The sequence below is a fragment of the Chaetodon auriga genome, chromosome 2, assembly GCF_051107435.1.
Source record: "Chaetodon auriga isolate fChaAug3 chromosome 2, fChaAug3.hap1, whole genome shotgun sequence".
NCBI classification, from domain to species: Eukaryota; Metazoa; Chordata; class Actinopteri; order Chaetodontiformes; family Chaetodontidae; genus Chaetodon; species Chaetodon auriga.
Window position 1 is genome coordinate 11700507 of NC_135075.1, and position 24478 is coordinate 11724984.

Consider the following 24478-nt stretch of genomic DNA (forward strand, 5'->3'; position numbering starts at 1 on the left):
GCTGATCCACGGCTTGGACGAGACCCTGGCCGCCGCCTCGCACTATGAACATGACAGGACGCGATGGGAAGCAGGGAGGGGGAAGATATATGGAGCTTTAACACGGACCGGGAGCTAGAAAGAGTACTATTCGCAATACTGTCTTTGTCTCCTGTGGCCGTTGAAGTCTGGCCAAGTATTTAAGCAGTAAATACACACAAATCTACACAAAAACATACACACACTTGGCTCTCTTGACAGGCATAAACCTCAACAAGAACAACAGTGAAACAGGATCCTGAAGCCATATCCTGAAACCGTGAAGTCAACAGTCTGTTACTAAAGCGCTCCCAGAACATCGGAAATAGGGGAAATATAGATTTCCCTGACAGTCTTTGAGTCTCTTTAGCCTCACAGTGCACGTCTACTCTTGCGCACTAACTCAATGTGATCTTCGAGAAGTGGCACAGAGAAAGCATTTTTAGTTTTCCTCTGTGATGGCAGCTTAAAAGCAGCAGCTCTCTTGAGCAGCAACAGGAAAAAGGCTGAGACTTTAAAGGGAGACTTAAGAGATGGAGCATGTGGCGCAACAATAGGATGCACAAAACCGCCGTGTCTGCTGAGCAAACACGGCAATGTGTGGTCTCTACTTTTCCCCGCTCAACCTGTAACGCCTGCACATGTGCAGAATATCAGAGAAAGCATGCATACACGCTGCAAAGACGGCACGGAGGCAACGCTGCAGCTGATGCACAGAGTAAACACTAACTGAAACCCGCCTCTCTCTCACACACACACGCACAGATGTGGGGCTGGGGCTTTACCACAGTGGCGCCGGGGCAGGGCAGGCGGCAGCAGCAGCTACTAATTAAGAGTGGTTGGATGAGCAGCTATAGTTAGGGCTGGAGCTGGAGGGCTGAGGAGAATAGAGCGACAGGTCTGACACCGTGTCTGTGTGAGTCTCTGTCTGAGTGTGTGTGTGTGTGTGTGTGTGCGCGTGTGTTACTAGAGGCCTCTGGGCTATAGGCTAGGGCCCCAGTTCAAGTCTTGCTGACTCAGATTCAACACTGCTTGTCTGGCTGCAATACTGCTGGTGCAGCTAGCAGGGGGGAAGAGCAATTTGCTCTTTCCCTGTCTGTGTTACTTTCTCCCTTTCCTCTTTGCCCCATCGCTCCTCCTCCTCCTCCCCCACCTCCTCCCCCCCAGCTCTGTGTTTTACAATACGTTTTCGCTCGTCTTTCAGTTTCACTTCCGCTTTTCAGCTTTTCATTCCCCTGCTCCACTTTCCAGCCACCCTGTCATTTTCTGTCTCTCCCTCTTTCCTCCCCGCTTCCGCACACAGTCAATATGATTCAATAAGCTTTATTGGCAGTGAATGTGTTTGCGGAGTAGAGGTGCGGATTACAGTGGGGATCAAAACAGGAAATGCATTTGCTTTTAATGGTCCTCGACAGTGATAGCCCGGATCAACCTTTCTCTGTGTCTCTCTCATTCTCACTCTGTTTGTGTTTCCACTTGTGGATACTAGATGTTCCTGTTCTCCTGCTGCAGCTGCGGTGAATCAGACTTGTTGGGCAACTTTGGGAATCTACAGCTCAACTGGTTCAGTGCATCATGCTGTCAGATGTAAACACAAACACGAAAAATGACACGGCATGAGATGTCCACGATGCCATTTTTACAGTAACCTTTATACACAACTAGTCTCATCATTTCTCTGAAGAAATAGAGACATATATTCTCTCGTGATGCAGAAATGCAGTTATTGTGTGCATAATTTATTGTGTAAAAATAACTGGTGACCATATTAACGTACATTAAAAGGGCCTTGTGACAGTATAAGAGGCTTGGCCTAGGCCTTAGCTATTTAGCGTGCCAGCTAATCCTATTGTTGTTGTCTCTGGAGCCTAAGTAGCAAGCTTGATGTTAAATCCTTGCTTTTGTCTCTTTGTGTCTCATTTGCTGCCATCGAACGCCTAAAATAATAGTCCTTCACATTTAAGTGTAGACCAATTTTGAAAGTCAAGTACTATTCTCTTGCATACCATGACAAAATACTGTGAAGTACCCTGTGAATATCACATCAAACAAGCTTAACATGACAGAGCATTTGACTGCGGCTACCTACAGGACCGAGGCTGCCAAACCACTGCATTCTCAGCATTTCTGAACTGCCAAGAACGGAAAAGTGACAGAGTTGACACCTGGATGCCTCGAACCGTGGGAAAGTTAATGGTATGAAATGGGCAAGTTGCCATTCTTATGCAGCAGGTCCTGCACCGCTACTCCACGTTCCTCCTCTTTCTCAGGTCTGCAGTTTGCTTTGGTGCTGGTTACATACACACAAACACACACACACACACACACACACACACACACACACACACACACACAGACACGCACTTGCTCCTTTGTGTTTGCAGTCTAAACAGAGAGTTACAGGAGAGTGTGTCAGTGGGTTGTTTGTCGGTTCCTCTCTCTGTGCTCCCTGATGTTTACCTCAGTAGAACAATGGACTGGCCTGGGAAAATCTGAGCACTGGAGGTCTGATCCTGTGTGCGTGCGTGCATGTGTTTGTCCCCGACTAAGTACTGCATGCTGTAATTCTGATTGCATTTCCTTCATAACAGTCTCCAATAATGCAATAATCAGTTGCTCTGCACAGTCTCACTACCATCGACATGTGTCTACAACACACACACCTTACATATGCGAGCCTCAAACGCTCAACGCCGGCAACAGCTGGATTAGGACACCACCAGAAGACCCTCACCATCATGCATCTTAAGCAATAAATGCTCTGACAACTTCCTGTGTCATTATGTAGGAACTGGAAAGCCAGCGAAATTAAGATTGAGACTTCTAGGAAAAACACAGCCTTTGTGTTAACACAAGCAACAACCTTGTTGTGAAAAACTTACACTGTCTGCATTGACTGTAGTCAGCCTCCACTGTTTCCCATATATATATTATATTGCACAGAATACCGACACGTCAGTCATTTAGACAGTAACTTAACCCTGACATCTGAATATAAGCACTTCCATGTGAAATTAGAGAGAGACAAAAACACTCAGTAGAGAGGTCAGGAGGGCATTATCTGTAGCTACAGGCTGTTAATTCAGCCAGCCTTACATAAAAACCACTCAGTTTCTGTGCGTGCGAGATCTGGGCCTCTAGCCAGGCAACAGTTGCACTAAGTGTCTCATGTGGGCTTACCACTGAGGCTAAAACTGATATAGCTGCTGTGGCTAGTGGACTGGGCCCTAATTTAACAATGACTTCAATCTGAGCATTAGTGCAGCGAGGGCTACTTCATCTACATGTGGCATTATTAGTCCACGCTGCTACTGGAAGAGATGGCGCCTATTCATTAAGATCTCCCACGGCATGCTTGTTTCGAAAGAGATGAAATTCCTCGAGCAACAGCAATGACTTTAAAAAAGCGAGACCTCATTGTGTTTCCGAAGATGAGAAATCGTATCAAAAGAGTGTCAAAAAGCCCAGCGTGTTACCGTGAATAGACGCCGTGTAGCTTTTCATTATGAGAGCTCGCCACGGAGACAGACAGAAAGAGAGAGAACAGAGAGGCCTGCGCTGTGCCCATCCTCACTTTGGCCTGGTGCCAGGCCTGCTCCGAAAGAGGAAGAGAGAGCGAGGGAGGGCGTAATGAGCGCGCGTGTGTGAGGGGTGCAAACATTCCCCTGGCAGGATCCCTGGGACCCGGCGGAGGGCAGGGTTCAGCCGGTGAAGGAGAGGCTGCGTGCCCGGCAGTCAATTAGCAGCTTGCATTTACACAACAAATGGAGCTCCCACGGTTTCTCCAGCGCTCACACACACGGACAGACGCACGCACACACACATACATCACTCGTGAGTGCATCCACTCAGCGCTCATCAGCACACGCCGACGCAAGGTCAGAGAGATGGGGAGGGAGGAAGAGAAAGAGAGAGGAAGAGGCCAGCTATCTGCTGGAGTGGCACTCTACAAATACAAACTCATTGGCTGTATCAGAAACACAAGCAGAGCCGCGCTGAGGCCAGAGCAACGGACTCTCTGCTGCTGAATCCTGCAGCTGGGAAACACGCATGGACACTGCTGCTCATCTGCTTTTGCCCTCAGTGGACTGAAAAGAAGAGAGTGTGGAAAAGGCAGACATATATTATCACGATTATCACGTCATTACGCAAACTATGATAAAGTACGTTGATGATTAATTGATTGAGTGATTCTTTTATGAAGCGAAAATCCAAATATTCACTGGTTCCAGCTTGTTAAATGTGAGGATTTGCTGCTTTTCTCTGTTTTACACCACTCTAAATTCTGTATCAAATGGGAGACTGTCACTTTTTTCACTACTTTCCAACATATTATACTCTATAAAGTTTAGCTGAATCAGCCTTCAAACCAGTGAGGTCTATTATCTTCCACCAGTCGAACCCACATCCACTTTCACTTCATGATAATACAAGTAAAGGATAGAAGGTAGAAGAGTAAAATCAAGAGTCTTTACCCTCTATGCAACAGGTTGTCCTTGCCTGAGTAAATGCAATGAATACTGTAGTTCTCCTTTGGCGCTCTGCAGCATTAAATGTAATTTGTCTGAAAACCACCTCAGCAGGAACAGCCAGCATCATGCATAAAGGCATACCAAATGAGTCCAAAACAAAAATTTACTTAGCGGGTTGTTAATTTAACTGAGCTGGCAGCGGCCAAATATTAACTGTGTGATTAGTCACAGTGTAAAGCTGATGTGAGGCCGCTGACCAGCAAAGCAACACACTCAATTTGCCGGGAGAGAAGGAAGGAAAGAAGAAGAAAACACTAAAGAGAGACAGTCAGGCAGAAATCACAGGGCAGGAGTGACAGACATCCCTTTCGAACATTTAGCTTCAACCACAAACGTGTGGAAAATTGCCGTGTCAGGCTGACGAGTGAACAGGAGCTGAAGTCAATACCGTTGACTCAATAAAGTTGATCAGGCAATACCCCCTGTCAGGACCTGGTGAAACTCCCTTCAATCTTTCTTTGCGATGCTCGGGTGAAAAAACACACACAGTTTCCAGGCATTACATTACACTTCCATGCAGACAGAGCAAAGGAACTACAAGAGACTCAGAGATGACTCATATTATTCCCAAAGTTGCATACCAGAAACATGTGAGATCCAAAATTCAAACTGTTGGACCCTTAAATAGCAATCAACACTTCTCTAAAACAGCAACACAAGACATCTCCCGTTGCTGATGTTGGACACATTTGGCATCGCCTGAACTACAAGAAACACTGCGCAGAGAGAAAAGAGATCGCCCTGCCATGGGAATATTACAGGTTTTATGAGTAAAAAAGATAAACTGATTGAGAGAACAGGAGAGAATACTAACTCTGCGATGCCAACGCTATCAGCTCTGGGAAAATAACCCCGCTCATAACTAGGGCTGCCTGCAGGTCCAGAAATAATCAGTTTCGGTGTTAAAAAGGGTGAATGGAGGTGACTACAGCAACTGCACTTCAGTAAACCTTCATTCATCACCTCTACAACCTTACTATGGAGTATACTGGCAGCACCGCCTTCCCTCTCAGCCATTAATTCCACCCCTCTTCATACGTCTATCCATTTCATGACTCTTGCAGGGCAGGAGCTGCATTAACTTTTCATAAAGTGACCACATAAAGAAATACTACGTTGGTCCGCACTGCCTGCCTTGAATATCCGGTGGAGAAACATTGTTGTAACCACTTTAAAGACGCTGAAAAGTCATAATCCTCCTAAGCACACGGAATTACACAAGCCGCAGCAGAGGACCCGGCAGAAAAGTATTTTACCTGTGTGTACAAACGATGGAACACCATCTGAGCACAGATATAATATCAATATCATAAACTGGATATTGGCGGGTGGGGGTTGTGTGACAGGAGACAATCACTGTCTCTGTCTGCCTTTACTTCCCCTGCTCCTCCCAACCATCTGTCATTCTCTCCCATTGACATTCAGGTGAGAACTGCCCTGTCTGTAGACACCATATCCGTGTGTGTGTGTGTGTGTTTGGGGAGGTAGCTCAGCAGTTACAGGGGAAGCGGCCTGCCAAAGTTAATGGGAGGAGGACGTGGGTCTACACCGCCGCTGATAGGGTCGCGTGAGTTTGGAGTGTGTGTATGTATGTCATCATCGGCGGGTTGGCACACTAATGTGTGCTCCTCTCTGCCTATCCGCCCTCTACCCACTCGATCCGTTCATCTCCCCGCCTATACATCAATCTATCAGGGACAATTATTGGTGAAACGAGACCAGTGGTAAGTGGATGAGAGGTGACCTGCGCCATACAGCAATCAAACCCCATCCCGTCTCTCTCTCCCTCTGTCTCTCCCTCTCTCTCCCCAGTCGCCCTCCCTCCCCCTCCAGCTGTGCTCTGAATAGGCCCTTAAATCACTCGGCCCGGGCCCTTTGATTGGTTGACCTCTCTGCATGATTAAACAGCCATTTTCATCACGTCCTCCATGGGAGAGTGACAGAATGAGAAAGAGGGAGAGAGGGGGAGAGACAGACACACTGATAAAGGAGGTGAGCGAGCCCAACAAAATGGCATCTCTCCATGTTGGTGATGACAGACATTGGGATCAGAGGAGACTGAAACTCCAGCGGGTGCAAGCCGGTGTGAATGTCACCTTTAAGGATGACACACACTTTGAGCTCCAGAAGACAAAGCTGGCATGCCACAACCACGACCACGAAGGACTGATAAGACCAGACGATAAACCTAAAATCTATATCAACTCCTGCGCTACGCTGCCGGCTGATTGGCTGGTCAAACATCTGCTTCGATGTCTGGTTACTATTCTCAGTTTAATTATACAGGATTCATAAAATTTAGAAATATTTGCGATTTCAATAAATTTAGGTTAGTAAGACATCCATAATGATGGTAATTCGATAAATGTGGTTTACAGTTCAGCCTCTATGACAAGCAGCATTATTTAGAGCACAGAATACAAATTACAGTTTAGGGTTTAGAGACAATGTTATTATCCTGAGCAGCCTGCAGTGAGTGAGCGGGAAGCATAAGGGACAATTTTATGCATCGCATTGTTTTATGTTGGCACTTCAGCAGAGATGGAGACGCCTCTATGGTGACTCTATCACACTGCAATGTTAGGGGGGGGGCGGGGGGGGCAAGATATCACAGGGTTACAATCATCATCGCTGTGGCCAGCAGACCTTAACACTAATTCCCTGAAATCACCAGTCTGAAGAGTGGGTGAGTTTCATTTCCGCCTCTTCCCTGAAACCAAACGTCTTGTCCGATAAGATCGCCACCCCCTCGTAACATCTGTTTGGCTTCAAAATAAAAAAAAGCAGTAAAGCCGGGGTGGCACCAGCGACGGCAGCTGTTCCAGCGCTGCGTTCAGTCCTTAATTAAAGTTTGACTTAGCTTCTCAGAGCTTCTGTCATCCTTCTTTCCCCACACTTTCTCTTTTTCTCCCCATGTCTTGCACAGAGAGCATTATTTATTATTCTTTGGTGCAGGCTGCCTTGTTGCTGTTCTGAGTTAGCTAGCGCTGCCAAGTTCCCGCCCTCACCCCTCTGTTCTCTTCTTTTTTTCCCCCTCAGCCATTTCTGGCCGAGGTGCAGGCTCTGGCATCATTTTGTTCAGATTTCTCCTATCCCGCCCTTTCACAAATCTAAACGCTCAAGGCTTTTATGTTGATGCAGCTACAAGCAGACTGGGAGACGGGCTACTTTTGAAAATGTGTCTGTGCTGCGGCCAAGTTTGACTGCAGCACTGATTGCCGAGGGCAGGATGAGGTGTGCCTCTTGAATGAGCTAAAAACAGCTTGTGCCATGTTTTGAGAACAGCACATGTGGCGATGCCTGCGAAATGTGTCTTTTTTAGTGGATTGCGAGAAAGAGAAGTCGCGTATGACGGATGTGTTGGCTCCAATGGTGTCTTTGGTTGGAAAAGGTAACCTTTACTGGCTCTGTTTGTCTGTTCAAAAGTTAATTATTGGTTTTATGGCATTGTTTTCAAGGCACACTCAATATTCAGTGTTGTCTCAAGTGCCAGCTGGACAAATACTGTCTGTCATGTGTCAGAGGGCAGGCACAGAGAGTCTGCTGGTGCACCAGGGACCATGTCATGCTGATCTCAAGAGCCAAATGAGGTCACACTCGGGTAAAAATGGAGAGCCAAGCCAATGGACCAGAACAGCCGCATTCCTTCACATGCAATGGCATCCAAGGAAATCATGGATCTTGGTTTGGGGCGGGGTTGGGCGGGGGGGACCGGAGAGAAAGGAAACATCTCCTCCCAGCTGCCACACATCAGCACATCACACCAGTCACAAGTTACACACCCCATTTAATTTGGAATGCAGTGGCCCGACAAGAGCTGAATGGCATCACTGACGCATTCCTGCATGTTTGCTGGCTTCACATGCATCACATGCTCTGCCTCCTTATCCGCCCCACAAAATCTACCAGCTGAGAGAGGAGGCTCACTGGGGCAAACATAGTGAGAGACAACACTTACCGAAGCTCTCCATTAGCCTACCTCTCCTCACGTGGGAGCTGGCACACCGCTGACCTGTGTGACAGCTCCTGGCGGGGGGAGTGGAGGCCAGGGTCAGAGGTCACCGAGCACAACTGGAGCCATCATGGGATAGCAATGTGGAGCTCGCACTCACACCCACATAAACGCCCCACCCCCGTGATGCAGTAGCAGCTCAAAGGTCCACCCGAGGCTGGGCAAAAAGCAACACCAGGGCCCTGGCAATAAAACCTGCATGGCCCCACTCCACCTTTAAAGTAGGGATCAGTCTAACCCTTGACCTCCCCCTTTCCCACCCCTCATTCCAGTTTGGAGGCCTCCTCCTCCTCTTCTATTTTTGGTTACAATCAACACCCCACCCCCTTCCCGGCGGTCCACTATTGTCTGGCCTGGAGTACTTCTTCCCAGAGTCCCCCTGCTCCTCCGCAGGGGGTCGAGGAGGGAGAGGCATCTTAAAAGCACCCCCGGGACTCAAGCCGGTGCTGCACGGAGGCAACCCAGGTCTGCTAGAAGAATTAGGCTGAGCAGCCACCAATGTTTTGCGCAACATGTCGTCAAGTGGTTTTCCCCTTAACAAGCTACGTAAGGGCAGAAAGAGAGGGAAACAGGGGTTTTATGGTCCTTGAGCACATGTTTCCACTGAGGGAGTGAAGGAAAAACAACCAGTCTTTCAGGGGCATCCCAAAACTGTTGTCTAAAGTTGCAGGATGTTAGATGAAGGTTCAGAAATGCCTCCTGGGGGTTGGAGGCCAAGAGACGAGCAATGAGATGCAACGGTTAAAACTTCTAAACCTTATTTGAGGCCCTTTTGCATTGAGCTGCCTATGAAATGTCAGTGTTATCATTAGCCTGATAATGCCACCATCCTTTGGAAAGTATTTGCATTGACTTGCAGGAGGTGAGGGTAGTATTACTGGGTAACTGTAGTGCCTGTGAATAGAGAAAAGTCCCTTGTACATGTGTCTATGGTCGACATGCTATGCAGTGGCACAATGCCAACACACAATGGAGGCCAGACTCGGCGGGCTACTCATCACTTCTCCCTCTTTAACCCTTTGAGAGGAGCACAAAAGAGGGAGCTGACAAAGAGGCTGTGGAAAGAAAAGGAGGTAGTAGAGGGAGGAGGTGTAGGATATTCTATGCTGCTTCGGCACTGTTTTAAGGGGACTTTCAGAATACATCTGGTGTTTGACAACTTGAATTTGGGACCACTGTAAGCACAGGGCAACAGATGCCAGGAATCCAAACTATTTCTCTGTCAAGAACACTGTGATTAGGGCTGCAGAGTAAGTAGCCCTGTTCTTCTTACGAAGCCTAACAGGCTTGCACTATTATTTATGTTCCAGTTTTCTTCAAAATAACATTTCTGTGGTTCATTCGGGCGTCTGTTACTAACAGAAATCATTTGTCATCTGGGCTACAGTTTAAAATAAACTAATACTGCTTTCAGTCAGGAGCTTAGAAAGGTTTTGAGCTGGCCCCAAAACCTGACAGGTCCCACTTGGCCCCGCTGTGGAAAAGTGGCTACTGAGAGTTAAACACGGGGAGGTGAGAGGCCCGGAAGTGCTCCAAAGTGATTTAGGGCTAAAGCTACTCAAAATCTACCCTTCTTTTTGCAGCTGAAGTGGGATCGCATGGTGGATTTAAAAAGGCTAACTGCCTATTCTGTTACGCTGAAACACAAAAATGTTTTTTTTCCCTTTATTGACTGGTTTTCTGTGAAGTTTCTGCCTACATAAGACCTCACCAAAAACACAAGCATGCACCAAACAAGCCAAAAGCATCAGCCCACATCTTAAGAGTGCCAGGCACTCAAGGGAAAAAATGAGCGGTAAACAAAATGAATAAATGAGCACTTATCTCCATCTGGTAAACACGCACAGGTGCTGACATCAGAGTATGTGGTTTATGAGGCATGGAGTGCGAGTGTGCACGCGTGCATGCACGCACGCACGCACACACACACACACACAAAAACAAATCAGAATGTAACTACAGAAGAAGAGAGCGAGGGTGATCCTGCTTGTGTCCTACATGCATATGCACCCACTTGCTAAACCCCTCGGGGGCCACACCACCATCCTGCTGACCTCTCTGGAATAAGCTGCCCTTCCTTCCGCTAACATGAGGTTTGTTGCTGGCTACTTCACAACACAGCTACAATAAATGGGCCAGACAGGCAGCTAGCTGATTTATAGGCTCGCCCACGGCCATGCTTTCCCTGGGCAAGTGGCTCTCTTCAAAGGCCCACCTTCTATTAGTCTTATTTACAGGGCTGGGGAGAACAGACCTAAATTATTTAAGATTCCCCTTGGTAAATACAACAGAAACCAGGGGGGTGTGTGTGTGTGTGTGTGTGTGCGTGTGCGTGTGTGAGAAGGGCGGTGAAGGATGGAAGACGGGAATGAAGAAGTGGAACTTATAGAGACTGAGAAGGGGGAAAATCCAAGTGAGCAATTATGAGTTGCTGCACCATTAGCATTAATCACAACAATAAATGGCTATATGCCTGTGTAGACTCTTCCCTGTGTCATCTCCTCCACAGTGGAGAGTGTTACCTTACATTAAACATGAGGAGCCCCCGCTCCCACACGCACAAACACTCTCAGATAGCATCCTGTACACCAGCCCCCTGTATACCGTGTGCACATCGACAGGCGCACACCGACGATGCACTGCTTATCTCAATGCAAATACATGCACAGGCACACACCCACAGTGTGCTGGCTCCTCTCTCACACAGTGGTTCTCATTAACAAGCCAAACATGCCTGAAGAGGCAGACAGACTCTAGTGAGCACGGTAAACAACCAGTAGGCTCCCTCATCTAAACTGAGCCTATCTCAGCATCAGCAACACACACTGTCTGCTGAGGATACTGACAGGCTGGGCCAGATACAGTCCACTCGAAAATCTGCCTTTTTCCCGCTGAACCAGTGGGATTTGGTGTTCTTTGCTCAGGGGGAACTTAGGAAGGCAAATATTGGGTATGGGTGATGGCCACGACAACATGCCGACATTTTTGGTTCTGCCATATTCAGAAAAATGATGTGATACTGTGACACCTAATCATGTACCTTAATACTTGTGTGTAATCAATAGAGCACTATAGACCTACTGTACAGTGGACTCACTGCACACTATAGTTAATGCTCATTATGTTAATTTTTTTTATTCTGGATGGTTAATTTACAGAGTAGCTGCACTGCATATGGTCCGATCCAAAATGTCTCACACTTCCAATAAACCCAGATAAATCCAGATTTTTTTAATTTAGAAAGAAAAATAATGAGGCCTGAGTCTAGTGTACCATTAAACAGCTGTCTGTGGCTTCAAGATAAATAGAGCATGGGAGCAATATGCACACTTTACCCAAACTGAGCTAGAAAAAGAATAGAAATCATACAGGAATAATCAGAATAAGTAGAAGCTATCCTGCCAGCTGTGCACCTTAGCAATAAAATTACACATGAGATTGTTGTCTTGTGTTACAGGAAGGGACAGTGACTTCCTGATCGATTGGAGGCCCTCGCTCGTCTTCACAGGAGGAAATGCAACAAGAGAAGCCATTTTTTATGCCCATGCAAATGTGGGACCCGGGCTGCCTGTCTGAGGCAGTGTCAGAGGGGAGATGGACAGAATGCTGACAAGAGCATTAGCATGCCAGGGGGGAAACCTCATATGCTGAGGCTGCGCCCACTAGCTGCAGGGGCGGTGGGATTTCTGCACAAGGCCACTGGGTCAGGAGTGGAACCGGGGTCAATACTGTATCTTTGGACCTTCAGGCAGAACCTTCAGAACGGCTGTAACTCAATCTCAGCGGTGACGTGCCAGGGCCCGAGGGTCAAATACTACCAACGACAGTGTTCCTGTGGTTTGGATGAAAGCCCATTCCACAAATAACGAAATTGTCAATTTGATGTTACAAGAAACTAAATCCAATGCAACGCTCCTGTCGATAAAGTGAAGTGCCTGCAAGCCGACGAACAAGAGAATTTCTCCACACCCGACTTCAGTCGATCTCATCGCTCTGTTTTACATTTCAACCAAACTAATCAACAACCTTTTGAACAAAAGGAGACCATGTAAATTCTGTTCCCCAACAGGCTGCGCTGACTACAGCGGAGACGGGGCTTATTTTCAATTTGCAGCCAGATTAGCAGGCATATTTTTGATACTGTCAGAACGGCAGAGATTTTTCTATTCCAAGTCATCTTGAGTGAGTGGCCTTTTTAGTGCCTGCTTCAAAAAGCATCCCCCATACCCCAGCAGCTGTCACTTTCAGCAGGCACTGTGGAGGACGGAAGTGGGGGAGGGGTCCTTTGAAGGAACGGTTAAAAGTGGGCGATAAAAATAAACTGGGAGAGAGGAGAAAATTAATTATACATAACAGACAGTTCACTTGGACAAGCACGACAGAGACGGAGAAACTAAGGCTGCTTCCCTCAAAGGAAAAAAACATTTTCTGGCTGAGGAAATTTCTATTCTGCCACCACAGTGGTCATATTTATTTGGCTACGTCTGAAGTGAGGGATGCAACAAGGAATCATTTTTTAAGAAGGTCAAGGCGTCAAACAATACAGAACGAGCTTTCATTTCGAATTCTCCACGCTGGCGCTCACTGCGTGCATCCTCTCTAATTCGGGCAGTTTCCTGGGACCAAAATAAAGCCGCCAGCCCTGCGCACACACCCTCCCTCTTAAAAATGTGATGAAGCTTGTAGATAGCTCAGTCTGCCTTTAAATTCACTTCTGATTGGCACTGATGAGGGTATATGCTGCTGGCTCATCTGCAAGCTCACCTCCTGATATGATTCGTAATGTGCCGGCACTTTGCAGTTCAACACCGCCCACTGACTCTGAATCCCAGCTTCTTATTTGGGCCAAATGGAGGTCATTCCTATTTGAGCAGTCAGTCAAGACAGGCCCGCCAGGTATTGGCGAGTGAGTTTATTTCATATTAAGGCTTGTCGGCTGAAGAGGTGTTAGCACCATGAGCGCTGTGAGTGTGTGTGTGCGTGCGTGAGGATGTGTGTATACGACAGGGCCCTCGGGTAGAGCCCCGCTGCTGGTCCCTCTTTAGTGCGTTTTAATATTGCTGCTGCTGCTGCTGTGTGGCTCCTGGCCCCAGGGTGCCACACAAACCCCAGCGAGACCAAGTAAAAACATTCAAATAGAGTGAGAGAGAGGATGGGAAACGGCTCAGAAAGAGACGGAGGGGTCAGAACACAGAGAAGCAGGAGAGGACGCGGCAGAAGCTAAAGATCAAAACAGAGGAAACATAAACTGAGGTGTTACAAAAGAGCAAAAGACAGACGAGCACAGATTGAATGAAGCGCACTCAGAGCAGAGTGCCAGCAACACCACTAACCTCTTTAGCAAGACTGACACAAATGAAAACTTATGTAATAAAAACACGCCATCTCCATCGGCTATGATATGAAAGCAGATATTGCATTACAGCGCCGCTGTGCCAAGGAAGCCCTCAATCACACATGGGGGAAAGAGTTCAGACCAGTGGCGTACCCGATACTCTCTGACAAAACCCCTGTACCGGATCCTCTTTCAGGAGTAGTAAATGCTCCTCCGTGCACTGAGCCAAGAAGCAGCACTGGCAGGCACTGGCAAGCTTTAAAGGCTAGTCATCCCACCATAAATGCACGGGAGAACTGGTTGAAAAACAGATATGGGGGATTTCAAGGGAGTCTAGACAGAGAGAGAGAGAGAGATGAGAGTCGAGAACGACGGCGGAAGAGTGAGGTAGGCCCCACATGAGCATGGATTCCTCTCTAGGAGGAGGAAGAGAGAGACGGAGGGAGGGGAGAGCCAGCATGTAAGTAGACAAAGAGTAGGAGAGGGGAAGGGAGTGGGGAGACAGAGAGAGAGCGAGAGAGAGGCGGTGTGGAAGGATGGAGGAAGACACCGACAACGATGGGCTCTTGGCAGGAAGAGAGAGAGCGAGAAGGGAGGAAAGTGGGGAAAAAAGCCTGAGTGGCAGCGAGGCAGGAAGAACGGCACAGGAGTAGACATGGAGGGAAGGAGAGACGAAGAAATGCCTAAAGATGAGGTTGTCACACTGGTTTAAAATGTCAAACAGGAAGAGAAACTGGAAAAGGAGCTGGATTTTGCAGTCTAGCAACACACACACACACACACACAGACACTGCAGACTGTGAGCGTGAACTCAGTCCATACAATATATCGGCTCGCCACATGAAAGCAATGAATCACAGCACAGTATACCCTGAAGAATACAGTTATGTGCTGAAAATCTACCACATATATAAACAAATTCAATGGCCCAGCGAAGCAGTTTTTCATTCCGACGGAGAGAGTCCCATGTGAGCGTGATGGAATTTAATTCAGATCCTCTCCTTTAATTCCTTTTTCTAACATCTTCCATCAATACATGCACTGAAAAATATATATATATATATGCAGGTGTCAGGTCGCGATTCAGTCCTCACTTGAGCACCGCGCTCCTGCTTTGTCATCCATCTCCAATCTAATTAGACCTTTAATATGCCGCTCACAGAAAAGTCCAGAGGAATGCGATGGGGAGGGGCGAGCCACACAAAGGCAGGAGCAGAGGGGTGCAAAGTGCACATGTCAGCTCGAATTCCAAAGTTTGGACATCACAGATTTACCGTTCACGGCAGCAGCCAGACCGGACAGGGCAGACTTTCAAAATTCATGACACTGCTGGTCTATTGTTGGGCAGATCTGTATCATAATTAGGGAAGATTGAGGCAAATTGCTTGTAATTTTCTGGCTGGGTTGCCAGCTTTCATGTGAAATGCCATGCAAGGTCACAGTTTTGCCAAAAAAAAAAAATGGAGATTTTCTGAAGACATCAGCTGCTTAAGATGGGAACTTTCTGAAACCATGAACAGATAATCATCTCGGTGAAACTGCTTCTCACATATTTCTCAGATTCCATTGCGATTTCAGTCAGATATGAGTGTGTGATTGTTTGGGCATGCGCAAAAACGCACCAATATTACCATCCACACGTCTCCCCTTGAAGTTTTTTGGGGTTTTTTTTTTCCCCCACGAGAGCAGCCGAGAACATTCAGTCATTTCCAGACTTGTGTCCTTGCACAGGGAGAGAGCCGCCGCTGCGTTTGGCTCCAGTCCTGCCACTCCTTGCTGTCACTCACACACTCATGTAACGTGACGCTTGTTTAGGTACACCTCTGTTGTGTGCTCGGTGGAGATGTCCGTCCGTGTGTGGTTGAATGATTTAAAGCTGTGACCGGGCACCACCACCTCTTAAACAAACACTCATGTCACGGTTGGGATCCCACATCATTTACATGTGAATGCCGGCCACAGCACAGAACTGTCAATAAGAAGCTGCTGCTTGACCGATCAGAGCCAAAAACTGGGTCACGTCACTTCTGATAAAGAGTTATCACATTAACGCCTGTGTCTTATAGGGGTGCTCAAGTGGTGGCACACGAGATAAAATGCACCAATCAATACCACTGGGTTCATGGTAAGTGCCTGCAACACACAGCAGACACGCTGTAGGACTCCTGCTTTAATATGAGCTGGATATTGCAGTGATTTTTTTTTTTTTTTTTGGGGTGATGGGCTCCAGTCTGGCCCCACTCCCCCTCCTTTCTCCCCCCCCCCCCCAAAAAAAAAGGTTAAAATGATGTCTAAGCCCTCGCTCCTGTAAAATGATTCATGAATACATATTTAAAACAGGCTCCAAATGAATTCACGTAGCACGCGGGGGTCGGGGTGGGTAGTCTAATTTGGTTAACCAGGATTTGATTAAAAAAAAGAAGAAGAAGAAAAAAACAGAAGTGAGGAGAATCCGATGGAGCAGAGAGAGGAGCACTGCGCACTCCTCACACCCACAGACAGCCCTCGCCGCTCCGTCCCTGCGCACAGCCTGTCGAATAACAAAGCTTACAATTGCCTCTCATTCGTTAGCAGATTAACGCTCTTTTCACAGCACACCAACACCATTTCTAATTATTTCAAAGCTAATAGGTGAATCGATTTTTTTTTTTTTTTTTTTTTTTAAGCACGCACCACGACCCCCTGGAGACGTCCAACACAACTCCTCCCTGAGGTCCGTTTAGGAGAGCCAGGGGCAGGATACAGTCAGATATGACAAAATAAATAAAAGGAACAAGCATGAAAGCGAGGGTTTCATGGAAAGCCACGCAGCCTGCTCCTCCAGGCTGCCCGGACTATTTATCCAGGCGACAGTGCCTGTCAGCTCCGCGGATACCTGTAATTATACACGGTGGTGGAGGCATTCCTCCTCTGAGGCGGCGAGCAGCCTTACCCGCCTGATAAGCCTGCTGGCTGCTCCGCGTCTCCAAAACACTGCTTTCCTTTCCTCATATCGCTGCAAGACGAAGCTTCTCCACATCAGAAAAGTCTGATTTTTTTTTTCTTTTTTTACTGCAGCCGACGCTCTCCAACCAAACTCACCTCACACTGCACCAAATCTGAGCTTACTTACAACCCTTTTTGTTTGTTTGTTTGTTGCAGGCGCCAGGTGCTTAACGCCACATAATTAAACAAAACAATGTTCAAATTAGTGAAGTTAGCCAGTTAAAGCCTCGTTCGGCGCCCAAAATATCCACAGTTTTACAGTTTGGTGTGGATCAATCCGACTGGTGGTCGCACCGGGGCGCACATTCAGCACACAGACACCAGCCTCCGCACACCGACACACGGCGGAATAAGTGGACATTAGCGCTGCCTGCGTGTCCTCTCCGTGCCCTGTTTCGGGCTGGGTTTGCCCGGAGCCTCCAGCCCTTCAAACTCACGCAGAAACCAGTCGCCGAGAGCGGGGAGAAAAACACAACGATAAACTCACCACACGGAGCAACGGAGAGGGGAAAAAATGTAACCTAAATATTTGAGCCGGCTCCTCCACAACCCGCTCCGTCCACACGAACAGAAAAGCCCCGCGCCGGAGTTTTCCCGGTACTTACGGATTCAGGTGATCCTTCGGGCAGATATCCTCGCCATGGTTTTAAATTCCAAAACTTGGGGACATTCCACTCTGGTCACGGAGCGGCGGTGCTCTCTCTCCGGCGGCTCCCTGCGTGTGAATGGAGAGGAGAGGAGAGGAATGCAACTCCGGCTGGAGCGGAGAGGGAGGGGGAGGAGGGGGGGAGGAGGCGCTCTGCCGCTGCAGTACCTCAGCGAGCCCATAGAGGGCGCCCGACTCCTGGTGTGACAGGAACACGTGCGGAGGTCTGCTACGCTACATTCATATTTTAAGTTTCCCCACACCTGAGAAACACACTTAATTCATTTTATGGTACTTATTTATTGATATTTTATTGATATATTGTTTGGTATTCTATTTCAATTCAATCAGTTTTATTGCCAAGAAGGTGTTTGCATACAAGGAAATTGTGTTATTTTGGTGCATAACAGTAAACATTGTAAGAGAAAAAACAAAAAGGGGGGGGGTACTGCAAAAATCAAGACTCATAAATCTAAAATATAAAAATACAAGTGCAATAAGAACATTTTTCATGTTTTCAGTTGTATTGTAATGCATTACCGTCATGCACAGAGATGCCTGTTTAAAGTATTGTATACAGTAAATAATGTTCATTAAAAATGTTTTAAAAGGAAAATGCACAACAGACTTTTCTGGCAAAAACCAGTTCTCCTGTCAAAAACATGAAAAGATGGGGGGCCTCAAACCCAGCGTACATACTGCACTGATTACTTTCATTGTCTTTGTCATATTTTAGTAGTACAATAAACAGGAGAGAGAAAGTGACAAAATACAAAGTCAGGACATAGATTTTTTTTATTTCATGAATTGCAACATTTTCTCTGTGCCACATATTTAAAAGACCTTGCAGGAGTCTCACATTTGCTGTAAAAATGCTCTCAGAGGCGATCATTTAATTTTCCACAACCATCTGTCACAGTAATGTCCACACTGTACTATATAAGTGCTGTGAAGTAAACAGGATCCACTTTCTGTTCAGCTCTACCTGAAAATAAAACAGAAACACATTGTTCATGTCTGTCACTCCGACAAGTAAACATAAAAGTCTCAAAATCATCATTATCACATTTGTCATTGTCACCAAAATGCATTTCAAAGCACCCTCCTGATTCAAAGTTTGGACTGAGCGACACTGATAGCGAGTAAAGCCCTGAGAGGCACAGTTTAGCCTCAGTGTGGTGCAGAACATTGGAGACCTGCAGGGTACATCTGCAGCAGAAAACATCGAAGCTAGATTTACAGTGAATGGTGGTTAAATTAGAAAATGCCCAGGGAGACAGGTTTGGTTGTGAGTTTCACGAAACAAGGCGGGCTCCTAATTAAATGAGGAGGCCCCGGGCCTGCCTGTCGCGTCCCATCAGCTGACACATTCACACTGACTAACTCACTGAGTGACACTCCGATGACAGATTCTGGATACAAAGCTGCGCCTGTAAGGCTATCCAGCCAACTTTTAATTCTTACTCTCTTCTTATGACATGCAACTTCAAGACAGTGAAAGTGACTTTGAAAGCTCAATTTCAATATTCATCAAGCAGTCAGTGAATATCAGGAGCTTAGACAAAGTGTGTTTTGGGCAGTGTTCCATGACGTCTCTGCAGCGAGGAAGCTTTTGGGATAACCGAGTTATTCAAACAGGCAGCTCAGGTTACCAATTGCACTCAGGAGAGCGGAGAGAGCAAGATCTGGCACTAACCACGCCACCTGGCCCCATGCACCGAGTGTGTGCGTGTTTCAGAGAGGTAGGGGGAATGTGTGTCTTTGATTGAGAAAGATAAAGACATTTGTGTGTGTGTGTGTGTGTTATGTGAATAAAAGAGCAGCTGAATTTCAGTGCTTGCCAGAAAATTTCCCCCGAGTCCACCACACCACCCAGCTTTCAATGGTTTTCAAAAGCCCACTGTCTGCCATTAGAAATGGTTGGTTTGGCCATAGTAATACGAAGAGATTAGCCTTACTTACCATGTGAAAGGCCTCTGGACAAAGCACTTCCCTATCTCACACTTAAACACTAACACATTGATTAGCTCTGAGTCAGTGCGGTTCACGTCCTTCCAGTTCCACTCCAGGCCTACTGTAAATTCTCATGGGAATATTTTTATGGAGTATGAAACACAGCAGCCTGAGCACAAAGTTAGCCTTGTGCCACCCGGGACACCGGGTCGCTTCCTTTCTGCAAGTTGACTATGTCTGAGTCCTGTATCATGATACTATCAAAATAAAGATACAGCATCTTAAAGAGGCTTAAATAAAACACTTCCTTTTTAAAATATACTTGACTGCAGTGTACCACCAGAAGTTGTTTTGCCTATAGTGTTCAGTACTTTTCTAAAAAGAGCCAGATTAATCCTGGCTGTCATGATTTGACTAGACAGTGCACAGGCCTGGATATCTTGGGCTGAAAGCACAGAGAATATTAAATAAATGTACACATCTCTGTTTGGTGGTTTGCTGCTGTTTTGCTCTCTATTTACTTCTTTATTTTATTCATGCACTATTAATGGGCCTGTGTTTGGCAAGAAGAACAAACATTTTAAGTGAGCAGAGATACAAGAACTGACTGATCAGAGAGAAAAGAGTCCCAGTTGTCGCTGAAAACACACACAAGATACACCAACCTGCATTTGTGCAGGCGCACATACATACATACCATCCTGTGCAAACACACAGCTAAGCAAGCATGTGTGCATTAGCACTGTGCACCAGCATACACTAAAAACAAAGAGGCACAGATCCTCACAGATTCTGCAGCGTCTCTATCTACACTAGCTGAATAGAAAAGAAAAACAAAAAAACAATAGACTTCATTCACAGAGAGACATTAAGATGATCACAGTCTCATGCACTGACGCTGCCATGTGTTTCCAGACATTCCTGATAAAAAAGATAAATGGATAATAACGCACCCTGTGCTTTAATTTCCAAAACCTGAGAGATGATCACTGCTTGTAGTGAATGCCGTCTCTTTCACCGCCCGTGAAACATGATCCTTTTTATTTAAAAGCAAAAAAGATAGATAAATAAAACATCTGATCGGTGCCAATTAGATGAAACTAATCAGATTTAAGTCAGCTGGTGAAGTGCAGCTTTGGTGGCCTTGTAACCTGAGGTGGCACAGCTCTGTCTAAACAGGTAATGAGCCATTAATTGGCTAACAACAGGACGGCTGACTGTTCGGCAGCACGGTTACAGGATATCATCTGACTAAACCCGTCTGATCTGTTTGCACAGTCGCTTCAATCCCATTTCAGCTTTCAGGATCCTGGACCATTATGAAACCACGCCATCTGTGCACACCGCCGTCACATCAGGGCAGATAGAAACTTCTTGAAATACCTGTTCGGAGCTAAAGCGCACTGCGGGTCAAAATATCAAAGTGTGCTCCATTTGTTTCTGTCGAGATTGAAGACGGTGATAAGATGTCTGGACTGTTTGAGTAAATAACTGCTGAAATACCTTCAGGATTCTTGTTTTTCTTCATTTCTCTGAGAATTTGTTTGGTGCTGTCTTTCACTGCACAGGTACAGACTGAACATACTGTATAACAAGGAAACAAGGTCCTCCATGCACATGAAATCCCACTTAAGACCAGTCAGTCATTGAGTTTGTTGCTCATAGTAACAGGATGGAAATGTCTGTATTTTATGTCTTTACCTACAACAAAAAAAAAAAGTAAAGTGTGGTGCTCATGGTTCCATACCTCTCTTTTCATTGTAGGACCAACAAACTGTTGTTTAATCCAAGCAGGGTTGGTTAGCTCTATAATCCAGTCTTATGTCACATGTGGCTCTAATTAGAATAATCATTTATCAACTGTCAGCGGGATCCTGATGATCCCATTGTGCTGTTTTATACATTTATATTGTCAAAATTAATTACTCCAAGCTAATTGTGTCGTGTCACATGTATGAAAAGTCTTTTCTTAGCTAACGCAGCAGTGGAGCACGGTTTGCTGTATTTGTGATATAGCATGCATTTACATTTTGATACACACACACACTGATTTTGAGGAAATGTCTCTCATAATATAATGATTTTCAAGTCGATAGCTGCGGGAAATATTGTACATGGCGAATGCACTGTAGTGGGCCGCGCATGCTGTAAATCTCTACGGTATGGTTGGGAGCAAAGATCAGCACAACAGACATTTATCTATGTGCAACATATTGCAAATTATTAATGGTAAATATGACAAGACATTAGTTTTTAGTAAAGCACAGGTTTACATCTCAACACATGGGCTCATTAGGAAAGGCACTGATCAAACAGTAACATAAGGAGACATCAAGAAAGTCATTAGAGGACTGTGCAACCTGGAGCTGACGGAGGTGAAAGTGTTTATGAATTTCAACATCATGCATTATGCTACATGTTTGAAATAGTAATGCCTTAAGTAAGGTAATATGAGTTAAGAATATTTCCACCTTAATTATTCATTCAGAGTGCATTTTAGTTGTGGGAAACCTTAAGAGACTCTGGAGACTTGTTCTTTAAATTGCTGCAACCTTATAGGCAGGCTCATTGGCCATGATTTAATGTGCATCTTTTCAAAGACCTCAATTATCAATTAACTGTAAGTGTACACCACTGGGAATATCCTCAGTCGCGTCCACCACATTAACATCCATTAGAAGTGAATCACCTGTCTTCGCCAGAGCTCCTCAGCTGCTGAATGTTTTCCTCTGGGCTGCAATCTGTCATAGTGGGGAGAAAAAGACGGGTAAGATAATTTGCAATTGCTCGTGAATCATTTTAAGGCGCTCACAAATCTCAAAATGAACAGTTTGGATCACGCTGAGTGAGTGGTAAGCCTGAAGACTGATTCCTCTATTTATGACTGTGGCAGGGGAGCAGGGCCACCATGAAAATACAGCAGATTTGTGACCTCATTTAGCCTCAAAACAAATGCAGGAGGTCTCGAGTGAATTTAAGAACATGTAAGATCTTTATAATCAAAAGCAATTGCAGGGGCAAACAGGAGCTTTGCCATGCCATGAAGCTTTAGTGAGTCAATTAGCGGCAGAAGTTTTATGATGTATATAATTGAGATCAAAGGCAATAATGACTTTGATATTACATGAATGGAGCCACAAGATTAGAAGCTTATTGTCTTAGAAAGCACACCTCATAAGGCGTCACACTTCAAACACCGTTCATCGTCTGGGCTGAGTCAGGCGTGCTGATGGGAGGCTACTTTGTGCTAAGCTAGTTAGCTTTCCCTCACCGTGCCCACCTGTTTTAGGAAGCTTGAAAGACGCTACCTAGCTATTTGGTGCAGACATTTTTGAAGTGCCAAATCATAATTAAAATCTAGGTGAGGCAAACAGGACTTAATTAGCGACAAACAGCCTCTTTGTGTCGTCTCTGCTGCCATCAAACACTCGATGTGGCCTTCCTTTGCCGGCCTCTGATGTGTGCGCCTTGGGGTGCGCATGGCAGGGAGACCAGCAAACACCAGCCTTTTGATTGAACACGACACATGTCATTATGATCAAAATTACAGGAACTTGTGTTGTGTTGTGACTTTCTTTTGATATTGGCCTTTTTTTCTTTTTTTTTTTTCACTTCTCAGGCGTGAGACTTGGAGGACAATGAGGAGGGAAGCAGAGAGAGAAGTCAAGGCATGGGAAGTTTGGTGTTCTCTTGATGTAGGCTACAAATCATAGCTGCTTTTGTAGATGTCCTTTAAAGAGTTTAGCTCAGTTTAAACTGCAATCCTACTGCTCAGCGTGTGGGCTTGAAACAATATTACAGCATATGGCTGAAAAATGATCACAAAGCTATCCTCCTCCAGCATGTCAGAAAATACTTGTGGTTTGATATCGACTGCGTTCCAATTGAGATCCTTACACAAAAAAATGTTTCTGTGATATTTTATGAAATATCTCAACAAGGCCAGGTAGGGACTGAATTGCTGCACTGCCACGAAATTTAGTACAGATGTCCATGATGGTCAGTGAACCAATCGTAATGGCATTGGTGCTCCCCTGACCTTACCGCTAGGGCCACGAGTGAGCCAAAATTCCAATTTGTCCAATACTTTATGACCAAATACCTGCAAATCAAATGACATTTCTGTCAGCCTCAGCTATGCTTTGTGTTAAGTGCTAATCAGCAAATGTTAGTATGTTAACACATTAAAATAAAATGGTGAAAAATGAAACATCAGCAGCTAAACATCAGCTTTGTTGTTGTGGGCATGTTAGCAATTAGCTCAGAGCACGTCTGTGTCTAAATACAGCCTCACAGAGCCGCTGGCATGGCTGCAGACTCCTTTAGTCTCGTTTAATTAATGATACTGGAGTAGAATTTATATTTCTTTAAAATATTCATCATGTTTTTGTAAGGCAGAGGTTGAGTATGAGACATGTTTGAGGAATCAAATGTTTCTCACATGTTTTGCAGCTCACAGTGAAATCATTGACTTTCCCTTGAATCCTGAGAGCATTCTATATGGTTTCAGACACGAGAAGACTTTCATCATCAGCGCTGATCTTGGATCAGCTCAGCCTCTTACATCAGGATGAATGAGCCACTCCTAGTCTGGGAGACTCGATACATTTGGTCCAGACCTTTTCCTGGGTATCCGTAGGGGACAGTGTGTCAAAACATCGACTTCTAATGACTGCCTACTTTGTCTAGCTCATTTTAAAGCGGGAGCCTTGTGCCAAGCCTTTGCCCATGCCAGGTTTTAGCTGTCTATGACAGTAACAGTTTTAGTCATATCTTGGCAGGTATGCTTATGCCGAGGGTTTCTCTGAGCAGGAAGTTTGGGCTTTGGCTGTTGTTATATTAACAGAGGCTGTCATCTCAGCTGGGCCCAGAGCTGAAATCAGATCCCACACACCTCTCTGCCTAACAGTGATGGATCGTGTTGCTTCTTGACCACTGAGAACTTGCAGAACAACTAAAACCCAAGACACCTATGGAAGCTCATAACTGAAGTGCTG

At 45.9% G+C, this 24478-nt stretch overlaps 2 protein-coding genes across 6 annotated transcripts in view; both read right to left on the minus strand.

Annotated features, from left to right (window-relative positions):
* plxna1b (plexin A1b) overlaps window positions 1-17615 on the minus strand; it is a 182297-nt gene extending 164682 nt beyond the window's left edge. For all 4 annotated transcript variants that reach the window (XM_076754236.1, XM_076754219.1, XM_076754227.1 and 1 more), the window contains exon 1: window positions 17488-17615. The gene's annotated coding sequence lies outside the window, so the exon portion shown is untranslated. The remainder of the gene's footprint in view (window positions 1-17487) is intronic.
* A 201-nt stretch (window positions 17616-17816) lies between these two features.
* Window positions 17817-24478, minus strand: part of chchd6b (coiled-coil-helix-coiled-coil-helix domain containing 6b) — a 91246-nt gene continuing 84584 nt past the window's right edge. Inside the window, exons 9-10 of one of the 2 annotated variants that reach the window (XM_076754246.1) lie at window positions 22171-22222; window positions 17817-18513 (exon numbers count right to left, since the gene is read on the minus strand). In XM_076754246.1, the coding sequence (XP_076610361.1) occupies window positions 22190-22222 (33 nt within the window). In that variant the 3' untranslated portion in view covers window positions 17817-18513; window positions 22171-22189. The remainder of the gene's footprint in view (window positions 18514-22170; window positions 22223-24478) is intronic. The other variant, XM_076754264.1, reaches the window with a different exon arrangement.